The sequence below is a fragment of the Python bivittatus genome, unplaced genomic scaffold (genome assembly GCF_059951505.1).
Source record: "Python bivittatus isolate LINGU-HERP-01145 unplaced genomic scaffold, Pbiv_v1 ctg000410_np1212, whole genome shotgun sequence".
Taxonomy (NCBI): domain Eukaryota; kingdom Metazoa; phylum Chordata; class Lepidosauria; order Squamata; family Pythonidae; genus Python; species Python bivittatus.
This window is the reverse complement of record NW_028277067.1, coordinates 1678260-1692110: the sequence shown is the minus strand read 5'-3', so window position 1 is coordinate 1692110 and position 13851 is coordinate 1678260. Positions and strand designations below refer to the sequence as shown.

At 37.2% G+C, this 13851-nt stretch overlaps 1 protein-coding gene across 2 annotated transcripts in view; it reads right to left on the bottom strand.

The window, feature by feature from the left end:
* The window catches only part of GPATCH8 (G-patch domain containing 8), a 96585-nt gene extending 91846 nt beyond the window's left edge, over window positions 1–4739 (bottom strand). The window contains exon 1 of one of the 2 annotated variants that reach the window (XM_088143344.1): window positions 4600–4739. In XM_088143344.1, coding sequence (XP_087999470.1) covers window positions 4600–4644 — 45 coding nt within the window. In that variant the 5' untranslated portion in view covers window positions 4645–4739. The remainder of the gene's footprint in view (window positions 1–4599) is intronic. The other variant, XM_088143345.1, reaches the window with a different exon arrangement.
* Window positions 4740–13851: the final 9112 nt, after the last annotated feature.

The following is a 13851-nucleotide window of genomic DNA, read 5'->3' as shown; positions in this document are numbered from 1 at the left end:
TCATAAACATCCTTAACCTTTTTTCTGAAGGTCTCAGAGCACTCTTTTGATCTAGACATGGTGATACCATACACTTCAACAACAAAGATCAAATCAAACTAAATTCTGAAGTTTAAATAAGACAGGCCCCTCCCAGAATCTAACAATGGCCTAATCATTTGCACCTGATTTGGTGCACCTGATTCTAATTTTAGGTATTTGAGGTCATGATAAATGTGGGGGTGTACTTACATTTCCATCTGCAAAATTTGCATGGAAGGCTTTTTTTAATTAGACAATGGACAATAAAATGTAAATGGTGCACGGTATTTGCTATATTATATCCTTTTTATCTATCAATATAGTTGAAATTAGTCCAAATATCTGTATGTTGAAATATGCTGAAAAAGTAAAAAAAAATCAAGTGGGGTATACTTACCTTTTCACATGACTGTATAAAGTAGATTTCCCCCCCTTTTCTCTCTTTCTTAGTTTATTTGGGTTTTTTCCCTTTTCTTTTTTGTTTTGGTTTCTATTTTTTTATTTAATTTTAAAAACTGTTTTTCTAAGTGTGTATGGTTTTTTTTAGTGTATTTAGTTTTGGGGGGTATTTAGGTGTTTTATCAATTTTTCTTGTAATTCGTAAATAATTTGAAAAAAAGTATCCTACCAAATGGGAGCTCTGTTCATCCTGATCCAAATGCCTGGAGAAAGAGCCAGGTCTTAGCTTTTGAGCTGCCCTCAGTTATCTTCAAAAATGCCTTTTTAAAGGCCTTTAGGGTCAGGACCAACCATATATTGGGTGGGAGATTGTTCCAAAGAGGAGGGGCTGTCACCAAGAAGGCAAGCCTCCTGGGTCCCACAAGGTGATATTGTTTCAGAGAAGGGGCCCAGAGTGTAATTTCCTTGTTGCAGCATGTGGGATGAAGGGAAGTCCCACATATAATCTGTTCCTATTCTATGCAGAGCTTTATAGATGATAACCAGCACCTTGAATTTTATAGGAAGCCAATGTAGCTCCCTATATTTACAAGATATTGTGATATCTTATTTTTACCTTTTAAAAACAAGCTTTAATCTTTTGTTTTATTGTATTTAAACTATACTATTTTCATAGAAAAAAACTAGCCCAGAAATAAAAAGGAATCTGTGTAGAAAAGCAGGTATGCTATCTTAAATTTATTAAAACAGGATTAACAATTAATACATAGTCAATCATGAGTAACAGTTGGTTCCATATAAGCATGATTTGAGACATGGTTAGTATTTGTGGACCTCAATGGTATGTATGTACCATGGCTGTTTTGTTAACCTTTAGTACTTTTAATTTCATACATTTGAAATCTTCTAAAATATATTTTTTTAAGAGACATGGCTTTATCAACTTTTCTTTCATCATTGCTATTATGTGAGAGCTAGAAGAACTAGTCAAATGCAAAGAGCTTGAGACCAGACAGGTCTGTTACAATAACAATGCGCAGAGGTCAACCACTCCTCCCACTGAGAAGGGGCCAGCTCTTCAGTCATTCGGATACACAATCAAGGGTATAAAATTGTAAGGTTTTATCCAGGGGATATGGAGGGGATCTATGTGTACATGTGTGTGTATACATACATACATACATACATACATATATATATATATATATATATGGTTTGAGTCTTAGGGCTGGTAGGTCCTGATTTTTGGCTGCTTACAGCTTTCTAGTATCTCTAATAAAACTAGTTTATTAAAGAGCTGTATTCATGAATCGCTATCTACTAGCCTTTGAGTTTGAGTAACAATCTGGATGAAACCTGGTACATTATCTTTCTCACTTAGAAATAGTGGTCTGCTGCTTAATCATTTTATGCAGAGTGGTTAAGTGCAGTTATTAAATGCTTTAATTATCTAAATCTATATCAATATAGGTACAGGAGTTAAACACGTTATTTTTGGGGCTGTGTGACATGATCCTGCAGCTGCTTTAAGGTGTTGCAGACAGGCTCTACATTTGTGTTCTTTGGAGATCTAATTTGAAGCTCTATACTGCCAGTTATTTTTTGTAAGACTAGATCATCAAAGATTGTATCCTTTCTCTCTTCAAAGAGAATCATATGAGAATGCAAGGAACAGTTAGAAAATAAATACAAGGTAAAACAACCAGAGAATAAGACCCAATTACTAACATATTACACCTCATCAAGAAGAGAATCAAGACAATGAAGTTCTTTATTTGCAAATTTCAAATGTCTCTACTTAAAAGTACATTTTAGGTATGCTATACTCATAATTATACCACAATTTTAGGGGAATAAGAACCTAAAAATCAACTGAATATGTGATATGTATGTTAATGTTTAAATAGCAGTTAACTGTGAAGCCTTTATGAAATAACTGTAAATCTGTGTAAATTATATCAATGTCATTTTTTTTTACATGCAAGAGCTATACAAGTTTCTTTTTGGATATGAATTTACAGTAAAACTGGCATTAATAGCTTGCTGCTGCATTTTTCAAGATAACTGTTTAAAATGTTGTGGTCATCCCACAGAACATGTTACATGTCCATTATTGAAGATATTCCCAAAGAAAAAGGAAGGGGGTGTTCAACTAAATGTCCTATTCATGTATCCACATGGTTTCTTTTTTTCAAATCAGTTCAGAGATAAAGCCCTATGGCTGGAGGAAGAACTCCAAAATTATTTCTGCTGCAAACTAGAGTTCACATTTCAGCCTCCATCAGACACCTAGAAAGGAAAGTCAATATTCATCCTCTGACCCCATTGCTTATTACAGGGATATGCAGCATAATGCAGTACTTTCTTTTGAAACTGCAAAAAGCTTTACTTTTATGCAGGGAACAGAAAAAACGAATAAACATCCTCATTATTTACTCAATAGTCAGTGTTTTTCAAACACAAAGCTAGTATAACATAATAAAGATATTCATTTCTAGCAAACACTGACATTTAAAAAAACAGAAATCTGAAAAAAAAGTAAACAACATTAATTCTGCATCTAGATTTTATTTCAAAAGGAAACAATTGTGCTTCTTTGGGCTGCAAAAAAGGCCAAGAGATAATCATAATCTCTGTCAAGGCTCAAATGCTTGACATTTGTGTTGTTTTATGCAGTATGTATTTTTGACTATTATTTGCCTATCAACTCAAGTCACTATTACATTATTAGACTCCACCTAAAATACACAGCCAACAATCTTTATTGCTACGTACTAAACAACTATCCTCAATAAGCAAAAAACCTGTCAACTTTAAGCTGCTGCTGTATGCCCACAATTTCCCCTTTTGCAAAGATCTGTTCCTGGCTGGCAAGAAAACATAAGTAACAAAGCGGAGTCTGCCCATAATCCTTTTCAAGCAGAAAAGATAAACTTATTTTAAGTAAATATATAACTTCAAAAGTTCTTGTAGAAGTAATTACCTTCCCCATTTAAAAGAAAACACATAACAATTACATTTTAGTCTCTAATCATAAAAGGCTAAGCAATGGATGACATAAGAGACAGAATTATGCAACCTTATTTAAGCCTATAGATGGGGAAAGGACAATTAATTATATACCCAGGATGGAAAAAAGGTTATATAGCTGATCTTTGCTTTCCATCATCATTCTTCAATCTACATCAGGGCAGGAAGAACTTTGATTGATTTTACAAAGCTACAAAAATGTGAGTGGAGGACTGTGTTCTTTAGAATGCAAGATCATCAATATTTGGAAGAGATTACCTCCGACATTAACAAAGGTCAGCACCCTATTTTTCTCTTATACAGTATGTATAAGAGGACATGCTGAGGACAGGAGAAGAGAAAATACTAAATAATACATTTCTAATCTCCACCTCCATCTCTAGATAATATTACCAAAGCATCCCTTCACCAAAAAACATCCATTTTTACATTAAACTGAGATCAGGTGGAGAAACCATTCTACAGTAGGAAGCCCCTTAAAGGTAATTATTTGAAAAAGTTCATTATCCAGAAATTCTACCTTGAGAGAATGATAACAGGAGAAGGAGAAGGAGAAAGGAAGCATTACACTGGAGGGGAAAGGAGGCCATTTCGAATCAATCTACGGTATTTAAATCCTTGGCGAAAGGCACGGGAGCTGCCAATAAAATACGGCTACTAATCCTAAAACATTTCTCCTCCCCTTATCCCCTATAGCTAAAAGGATTCAAAGTAGAATATATACCCTACTTGATTCAGATGTATGCATGAAAGAGAAAAAAGAAGAAGGAAGGACTTGTCTCTAAGATACTGGATTAAAGCGTGAAACGGAAGAGCATCCTCTCATTCCCAACCAAACCCCAAAAGAGAAAGATTCCAGATTACCCCGCGGGGAAGGTACGCCTTCCGTGCAAATCTGACTTGGGAAGGGGAAACGTTAATCAGAAAAAAACAAAGGGCAGAAGGACAAATACCCAAAACGGCTCCCCAAAGACGAGCGGGGAGGACGAGTTACGGAGACCCGAAGGAAGAGGCCTCAACAACATGGAATAACACTTTAGGGCGGGAGGGGGCACTGCTATCTCTCTCAGGCCCACGCGAAGAGGAAAAGAGGGCTCCCACACGCTACAGACAAATACAGCCGCCATTTCTCGCCGTGGGTATCGGTACCTGGAAGTCCCTGTCCTCGTTGAAGCGGGAAAACCTATCCGCCATTTTCCTTCGGTTCGCCTCTACCTTAGGAGACTGCGACGAAGAGGGGCCGTACGTACTTGACGTGCGCACACCCAGGCCGATCGTCGACTGCAGACTCACACAAACGCTCAGCTTCCGAGCTTCTTTCGCCTTTTTTTTCTTTTTGGGATATAGGGTTTTCTCAAGACTGTGATTGGCCAGCAGCGCCCCCACCCCTCTCCCTATTAAAAAGCAGCGAAAACAGAGCTGCTTATTCTTTTTAATAGGAGTGGAGAAGAAAACATTTTAAAACACATGCTTAAATAAGCTTGTATTCTGCTTGCTAGTGAGCGCGGGATTTGGACTATATTCCAGTTAAAGTAAACTGCTGCAACCTGAGTGATTGTTTAGTATTGGAGATTTTCCGTTAAAAATTCGAACTATAATTTAGGAATATCACTGCAAACATCCGAACGAGCGATATCTGGTAGCTAAGAACAGTATACGATCGCCAGTATTGGCATAACGTCTGTCAACAACCACCAAAAAAAGCCCACTGGCCGAGCAATGGCTGACGTAGACGTCATTTTTAAAAAGTGTTTTAGTATTCAGAAAATAATTTTTTGGCTGAATTACGATTTAGAAAAAAAGCAGGAATCGGGTGCAGAGTGCTCTTCGTTGCACCGGCCAACCTATGATTCTGCATTTTGTCACTTTCGTCTGGTGGTTCTGCTTTTGGAAAATGAAACCTAGTTCTATCTAACCTTCTTTTCTCTAGGGAGCAGCGCCCCAAGACCAGAGATTGCAGAAAGTCGACTACTGATTGGAGAGTCGCTGAGAGGTCTTCAGGCTCTGCTCTCTGCAGCCCCGCTAGTCGGTCAGCACGTGTGGATGGTGGTTCCTTTCCTCGGCAGAGGGAGATCTTTCATAAGTTGCAGCCCGTGGGAGTAAGAAGCCCCGCAGGCAGCCTTGTCCTGTAAAAGTAGCTGCGTATTCCGTCCACCTTCGCGCCTACGTCCTTGCTCTTTGAGACCCTCACGCTAGAGGTCTCCTGAGGGCAGCTCAAAACTTCCTCCCCGTCTAAGTACAGTAAAGCTTTTGCTCGGGGGGTGTCCGAAGTCAATCCGAATTGCAACCCTCTGTTTCTGGCACTGATTACAGCCGACCCCCATAGGCACTAATGGATAGCGGTTTCCAGCACTGGGCGAGTTCCCTCCTGCCCCTCCGCTGTCAGGTCTCGTACCCAGGGGAGGACCGGGGACAGCCACCCCCTGCATTTTAAGCCGCGCTTAAGCTTTCTCCTCCTATTCCCCCCCCCCTCGGAAATTTTTAGGCTGCTTACGAGCCCCACGCCGGTTTTTGGGAAGGAAACCGGGGAGTGAACGGTAGCAAGTTTCCCACTAGAACATTGATTCAGTTGATTTGGGGGAGGCTACCTCAACAAAAGAGTCAGGTTCCCATCGTCTTATTAATACAGTGATTTAAGCGATATTAACCACTTAAAAGCTTCAGCGGAAGGAATATCAGTACTTGCTTAACTTTCATGCTGAAATCAGTGGACTTAAGTTTGTCGTGTAGATAGAACTTATAGCTGATTGATAAACTCAATGCTTGGTTTATTAAACACGCACCTGAATTTTTAAAGTACTTCTGAGGAGGAAAAAAAAATCAATCGATCTTAGATTTTATATAGTACAGTGTTCTGATACTCCATCTCTCCGGTTAATTTACATCTCTCCACCCCCTTCTGAAACTAACATAGGAAGTTCTTACCCCAGAAGAGTGGCACACCCAGACAGTTTGATCCTGCAAATCCAGCCTATGTGTTTACATGATGCATGACTGGATTTATGATTATGTCTTTGTGGCTGCTGTGCTTTGCTAATTTTGGTTGGTCATGCTTAAAGAGAATGAAGAATCATCTTGCAGAGGTGATTTGAAATGTATATGAGCAGGGATACAGCCTTTTTAAAAGCAGATGCTCTTTAGAGCTACTCTAAAGCAGCTATTTTAATGAGTCCCATTAAAGACTTGGCTACTTTAATTAGTCGTATTTATTAAAACATCTGTAACTTTTTTAGAGGTTTGGAAGCCAGAAAAACAATACAGTTGTTTTAAAGAGATTTTGCTCTTATGCTCCCATACATTTCAAAGCACCTCTCTTACACTTCCAAAGCATGCGTGGTTTTAATGCTAACTAATGATTACATGAAGTAGGGCTTATTCAATGTTTGGTTTTGCACAACAAACCAAACAATAAACTGGTCACAGCAACTGTATTTACACACACACTAGGATAAAATGTAATTGGCTGAATTTTAGTTCAGTGTGTAGTAAAAATCCAATTCAGTCTATTATACAAATCCAATTAATTGGGTTACTTCAGTAAAACACCATTCAGTTAATCTACTTTAGAATGCCTTACCAGTATGCCTCATGCCTATTTTCTTATTTTTCTGGCACCAAGCAAAGACATTTTTGTTTAGACGTGGATTCTAACATTTGTAATTTTATTTTGCTTTATTTTATTATATTTAAAACACTTATATTGTAATGATCATTTTACCGAATTTTTTTATTATTATCTCCTTCTGTAATTTTATATGCCACTTATTTTCACCAAATTTTATTGTGCCTATCAGCTAGCCTTGAAAAACTTGGGTTTGGATTGTGGGAGAGATACATTTATAAGTAAATGCTTAAATTCAATGGGACCTAGATGTGAAGTCAACTTGCTCCAGTTTCCTCCTTTGTATTTTGGCATGTATGATGCTGCCACCTCTTGGCCCAGTATAGTAAATCTGTTCTGTGACTACTGTATATAACCCTCCACAATCACCGACTAGAAAGAAAATCTATCTTATCTCATTAAATCTCATAAGGCACTACCTAAAACTCCCAAGTACATTATTTAAACCAGTCTTACTTTCCCCAATTTGCACAACTGCAGATGTGTTAAAGAGGATGAGATGGTTAGATAGCATCACTGAAGCAATGAGCATGAAACTGAGCAAACTCAGGGAGGCAGTGAAGGACCGGAAGGCCTGGCGCAGTATGGTTCATGGGGTCACGGAGAGTCGGACACGACTTAACGACTAAACAACAACAAAAGATGTGTTAAAGCTACAGTTCCCTAATGCTATACTGATGAAGAGCATTGTGCTAATATCTCTGGAGCAGTGTTTCTTAACCTTGGCCACTTGAAGATGTGTGGACTCCAACTCCCAGAATTCCCCAGCCAGAATTCAGAAGCTGGCTGGGGAATTCTGGGAGTTGAAGTCCACACATCTTCAAGTGGCCGAGGTTAAGAAACACTGCCCTGGAGATTCAGTCAGTAGAATGTTCAGAACTCTCTAATTCCTTTGTATTAACAATTCTAAAATGAGAGGAAGTGGGGCTACATTCACACAACATGTTAAGCTGTAGTATACTGATTTAACCCAACTTCCTGTGTTTGGACTACATACTGAGCTATAACTAACCACATGGACCGGGTCTGTGCAACATGCTAAGCCACAAACAGTATCTAAGGGTAACATGTCTTGCCATGTTCTGCACATGTCCCCACTATCTGACCTGGTTAAGTTATCGTCTGACCAGCAATATTGCTATCCAACCAAATTTTATCCTAGCATATTATTCAAACTCAGTCGGGTTCTGTTCCACACAAACTTCACTTGGAAACCTGACCTAAAATCAAAATGATTCCTACCCTGGTGAAGGAAAGATATGCCCTTGGATTACCTATTGCATGAAGTCATGGTCTATTTTAACCATGATCTGAACAAGCCATAGAGGTCTGCTTTACATAATACTAACATAGAAACAATGGTTACAGACCACAACCACAACTCACACACTGCACTAAACCAGAATTAAGCAAGTCACACGGTAGCTTAGCACAGTGTGTGAATCCAACATTGGCTGAGAAGCTACCTCATCTTTTTTTCCTTTAAGACTGAAAGCCCATATTCTGATACTGAGTCTGGCTCCTGGTGTGAAGAACAGGTTCCTAAACTTTGAATCAAATAAATAGCGATTAGCTTTGAACTACGTGCATATCTCAGTATCAGAAGCCACATCTCACCCATAACAGGAAGACCCAATTTACAATCTTAAATCCCACCTAATAGGCAATCTTGAGACTGGGAAGAAAATAATAGCTGTCAAGGAAAATACAAGGATGAGATCAGGCCCCTTAAGGCCTTTACAGTATTGTATAGCCTTCCTGAAAATGGAAAAGAGATGAGACAGGGTAGTTTATGGAGTACAATTCTGTATATGGCTAGCTGCCACATCTGAGGTTTGGGTTCTCTTAAAATAAGGTTTCTAAACTCTTCAATCATGGCCATTTATTTCTGTTATACAGCTGTGTTAGCTAATCTTTAATTAGCTTTCAGTAATAGTTTTTACATTGTTAAGATGTTGTTAAATGTTTTGTCTATTTGTTCTAATCCAAGTTGATATATAAGGATAAAAGTTAGGGGTATTTTTCCCAGTAGAATAGTTTGCATTATCTGTTTTATTTTGTAAATTCTTTGAATCTTTTTCTTTCTTTTAAAATAAATGAATTTTTGAAAATTAAGTTTTTTTGAAAGGTAGTAGCTCTGTTCACAAAATATGCTAGGCTAGTTTGTGTTCAGTAAGTATGTTTGTACAACATGCTTAAACAGGTTACTGAGTTAATTCATTTCTGGTTCAATATCTGAACCATAAACCAAGCAAATAATCAGGATTTGCAGAACATGATAGGATACCAAAAACAAATCAGGTTAAAATTAACCACAATTAGTTATGCAAATACAAATGTTAAATGTTTCACAAATCCAACAGTATGATTAGTTTATGGTTCAGTGTGTTGTACTGAATTGTCAACCACAGTTAAATAAAACAAGAGTTAACGTGAACTCAGCCAATGGCTGGGCTCATACAACATGGTAACCTTCCCTAGGTTTGGCACAAGCCATAATTCCTGTATTCACATGCCATGCTATGGCCAAATACATCATGTCATGGCTTAATGTGACAGCCTGATTCACAGAATATGTTAAGACAATGGCTGGGTTTAATGTTCTTTGTACCGTTCATTATTAATATTGTTCAGTATTAAGAATGATCAAGCAGCACACAACATTAGGTTAGTTGTAAATCTAACAGAGTTGAATAAAAATAAAGATCAATTTGTAATTTTACCATCTGATGCTGAAAAATCGTTTGACAAAATACATAAACAATACATGTTTGCTGTACTAAATAGATTTGGATTTCCTTTGGAATTTGTAAAATGGATATCAATCGCCCACATCTAAAGTAAAGGTTAATGGCATGTTTTCTCCTATTTTTCCACTATTTAAAGGAACTAGACAATGATGTCCACTTTCACCCTTGCTTTTTAATATGCGTGAAACCCTTGGCTTGTGCTATTAGACAACATAGGGACGTCTACAGAGTAATACACAACTCAGCTGAACACAAATTGGTTTTATTTGCAGATGATAGTATTTTATTTCTAAACCTCATACTACTATTACAGTGTTGATGCAAAAGATAGATGTAGTAAAATAGCAGGATATTCAATTAACTGGTCCAAATTGGAATTGATGCCAATAGATGAAAATTGGTTTACCCATTCATTTAAAGAATATCAATTCCATATTTGTACCAAATTCAATAAATATCTAGGTATGTGTACACCAAAGGATATAACTCAGTAACATGTAATATAAATGAAATACATAGAGCGGTTTCTTCAGATCTCAGTAGATGAGAGTCATTAAACCTCACCCTTTGGGGGAAGGTGAACACTCTCAAAATGGATATTATTCCCAGATTAATTTATATTCTGAGAGGAATTCCAGTTTGTATATCTAGAAAATATTTTCAGAAAATAAATTGTTTAGAAAATTTCTGTGGGGCTCTTCAGTTCCAAGAATATCTTTACAGAAAATGCAATTACCAATTAATGAGGGAGAATTTGGTTTTCCCAATCTGGCGCTATATGATCTTGCTTACCTATTGTCAAGTATTAAATACTAGAAGCCAGCAATTGGTGTTAATTTTCTGTGGAGTCCTTGGGGTTCCCTGAGCTTGGTTCTAGAACAGTTCAACCCTGAGCTACGCATATTCGCCTCCATTGGTTAATTTCCTGATTTGGGCAATTTTGGAATATACATATATAGCACTTTTAGTTGGATGGACAGTATTAGAATCTAAATATACTAAAACTCTAATATCTCTGGAAACAATTGCATCAGTTAGAAAGCTATGGGATGTAACGTCTAATAAAAAAAAAAAGATTTGACCCTTTTTCCCATGCCAAACTGACTTTATGGGGAAACCCAATTTTAAAAATTGGGAAAAAGATGGTGATATGGAAAAATTGGATGGAAGCGGAGATATTGACTTTGGACCAACTGATAGATGATGAAGATGAATTTTTAACATATTCTGTGTTAAGAGATAAATAGCATCTATCAGATGTAACCCAATGGCAACATTTACAGTTACAACATTTGTTAACAACCTTGTTTGGACCAACAGCATTTTCAGCTGGTGAGATAGATACCTGAGATATAAGAACAACTTGTTAAATCCTTTAAAACTAAAAAACCTACTATTAGTTTGTATAGATATTTGTTATCAATAAATCAAATTGATATGTAGATGTTAAGAAATGAGTGGAATAAAGAATTAGAGGTTCCTATATTGTCTAGACAATGGGAGAGTGTTTTAACTTCAAGGCAAGCGTGTCAGTGGACCTCAAATTACGACTTATACAACAAAAAATAATATTTAGAATTTATTGGACTCCATTATGTTTGTATAGAAAAGGATTGTCAAAAACAGCATTTTGTTGGAAATGTAATAAGGATACTGCTTCTTTAAGACCTCCTTTGGAAGAAACTAATGGATATGAACATGGAACCCAGACTCCTTCTATTAATCAAGGCATTATATTCAAACTCCTGCCTAAGGGTATGTACTGGAGCAAATGGTGCCCTAACAGGGACCATTAATACTTACAAAGGGGTCAGACAAGGATGCATATTGGCCCCCATTTTGTTTAAACTATATATAAGTGGCATCCCAAAGTTTTTATGTTCAACAGACACACACATGCCCAAAATTAAAAACAAACACGTAAATATACTGCTTTACGCAGATGATATGGTATTGATGTCACACACCCAAGTAGGAATGAGAAGGCTGCTACGTAAGATTAGTACATATTGCACAGGTAACTACCTGTCTATTAACAAATCTAAGACCAAGGTAGTCATTTTTGGGAAAAGGAGGATCAGATACAATTGGACCCTGGACGGGGAACATATAGAACAGGTTAAGTCCCATCTATACCTAGGGCTCATATTTACTGAAACAGGTTCTTGGCTCCCCCACTACAAGAGAAGCTTCATAAAAGCTACAGCCTGCGCTAATGCCTTAAGGCAGTTAACTAATCACAGTTACCCAGGATCATTAACACCAATCATAAAGGTTTATAACAGTAAAATCATCCCAATGCTTACCTATCGGGCAGAACTGTGGGGAAGCTCAAATGTCCCTTTGTTTGAACAGATAACAGTCTTCATTTCTGAAATGTATCTTGGGGGTGGATAGGTCCACCCCAACCTGAGCTGTAAGAGCAGAGTTAGGCATTCCCCCCATACAAAGTCATTTGGTAACAAAAGTATTCAATTACTGGCTGAAGATCCTATCTATGGACTCAGAAAGATTACCAAAGCTTTGTTCTGAAGAACAGTTGCACAACAAGCCTCCTCATGCTTGGGCAGCCCGACTTACCAATACAATTTCCCAATATGGATTTTCAACCCACTTCCCAGTACAATCAGACGTGAAGGCCAAAAAAAGTTTTAAACAAAGGGTTTTAGATGTGGCTGCCCAAGAGGATATAGCACACCTGAAACATCTCAAGTCCTTGAAGTGGCTGGCCCAACACAAATCAGTCTTCCAATTAGAAAAGTATCTAACAACTCCTTTACCCCAATATCTTAGAAGAGCTTTCACCAGAGCTCATTTTGACCAGTTAGACTCTATGATAAGATATGGGAGATTTCAAGGAGTCCCATATGAAGAAAGACTATGTATTTGTGGTGCCCCAGCTATTGAAGATACGGCACACATCCTGTTTGATTGTAGATTATATTCAGCAGAGAGGACTGACCATTTAGATTTAGATTTAAAAAATAAAAAATACTGGAGCGGCCAGCAGAAACTTTCCTACTTTTTACAGGGCAAGAACCTCCGTATCACCAGTAAGACTGCACTCTAAAGAGGGCAGATTATTTAGATCAGATTGGTGTTGACTGCAGGGGTGATGGCTTGACATGAACTTGTTTCATAGTTTTAGTCATATTTACATTTTTATTCTTACTTGTATGTTTACAATGGCATTTATTTTATTTTATCTTATTTCCCTTATACTTGATATGGTCAATAGACTAAATCAATAAAGTTGAACTGAATTGCTTCTTTAAAATATATGTTTCTACAATGTCCTATACTTATCAGGTTTTGGGAGAAAGTAGTGGACTATATAAATATGATTGTGAGACAAAAGCTAAAATTTTCAGAGGATAATATTCTTTTGAACTATATACCTAGTACGTGGAACTTGACAACCAGACGACGTAAATGGATTCTCTGTGCCCTTGCTATGGCCAAAAGACTGATATTGCAGCATTGGAAAGATAAATGTATGGCCTCATTTATTCAATGGATTGAAGACCTGATTGTGCTTGTACTTATGAGCGGATTGCCTATAGACATAGACTTTGTATGGACAAGTATAATGAAACATAGGACTCATTCATACAAAATATGGTAGGTTAAAAAAAAACAATAGTCATATCAGTGTATTAGAAATATATACATACTTGAATAATACTTGCATTAGATAAGTATATATAGAATTGTAATTGTTTACTGTTATGACCTATTAACTTGGGTTTTTTTTCCTTTGTTGTATTTCACTTTTTTATTAAAGCACTTTCTATCTTTTTTTCCTTCTCAATAATACTAAACAAACAAATAAAAAGACAATGGCTGGGTTTTTACAATGCTCTGAACCACAAACTATAGTATTCAACCTCATTTTAGCTTAGAATAGTTGTTGCAACCCATTCCATGTACTGTTCCCAGACTTATTTTCTTTAGCTCCCTCAAAACTGACCACCAGAGGGCTGCATTTAACCATATTAAAAATGTACCCACCTCAGTAACACACTGTGG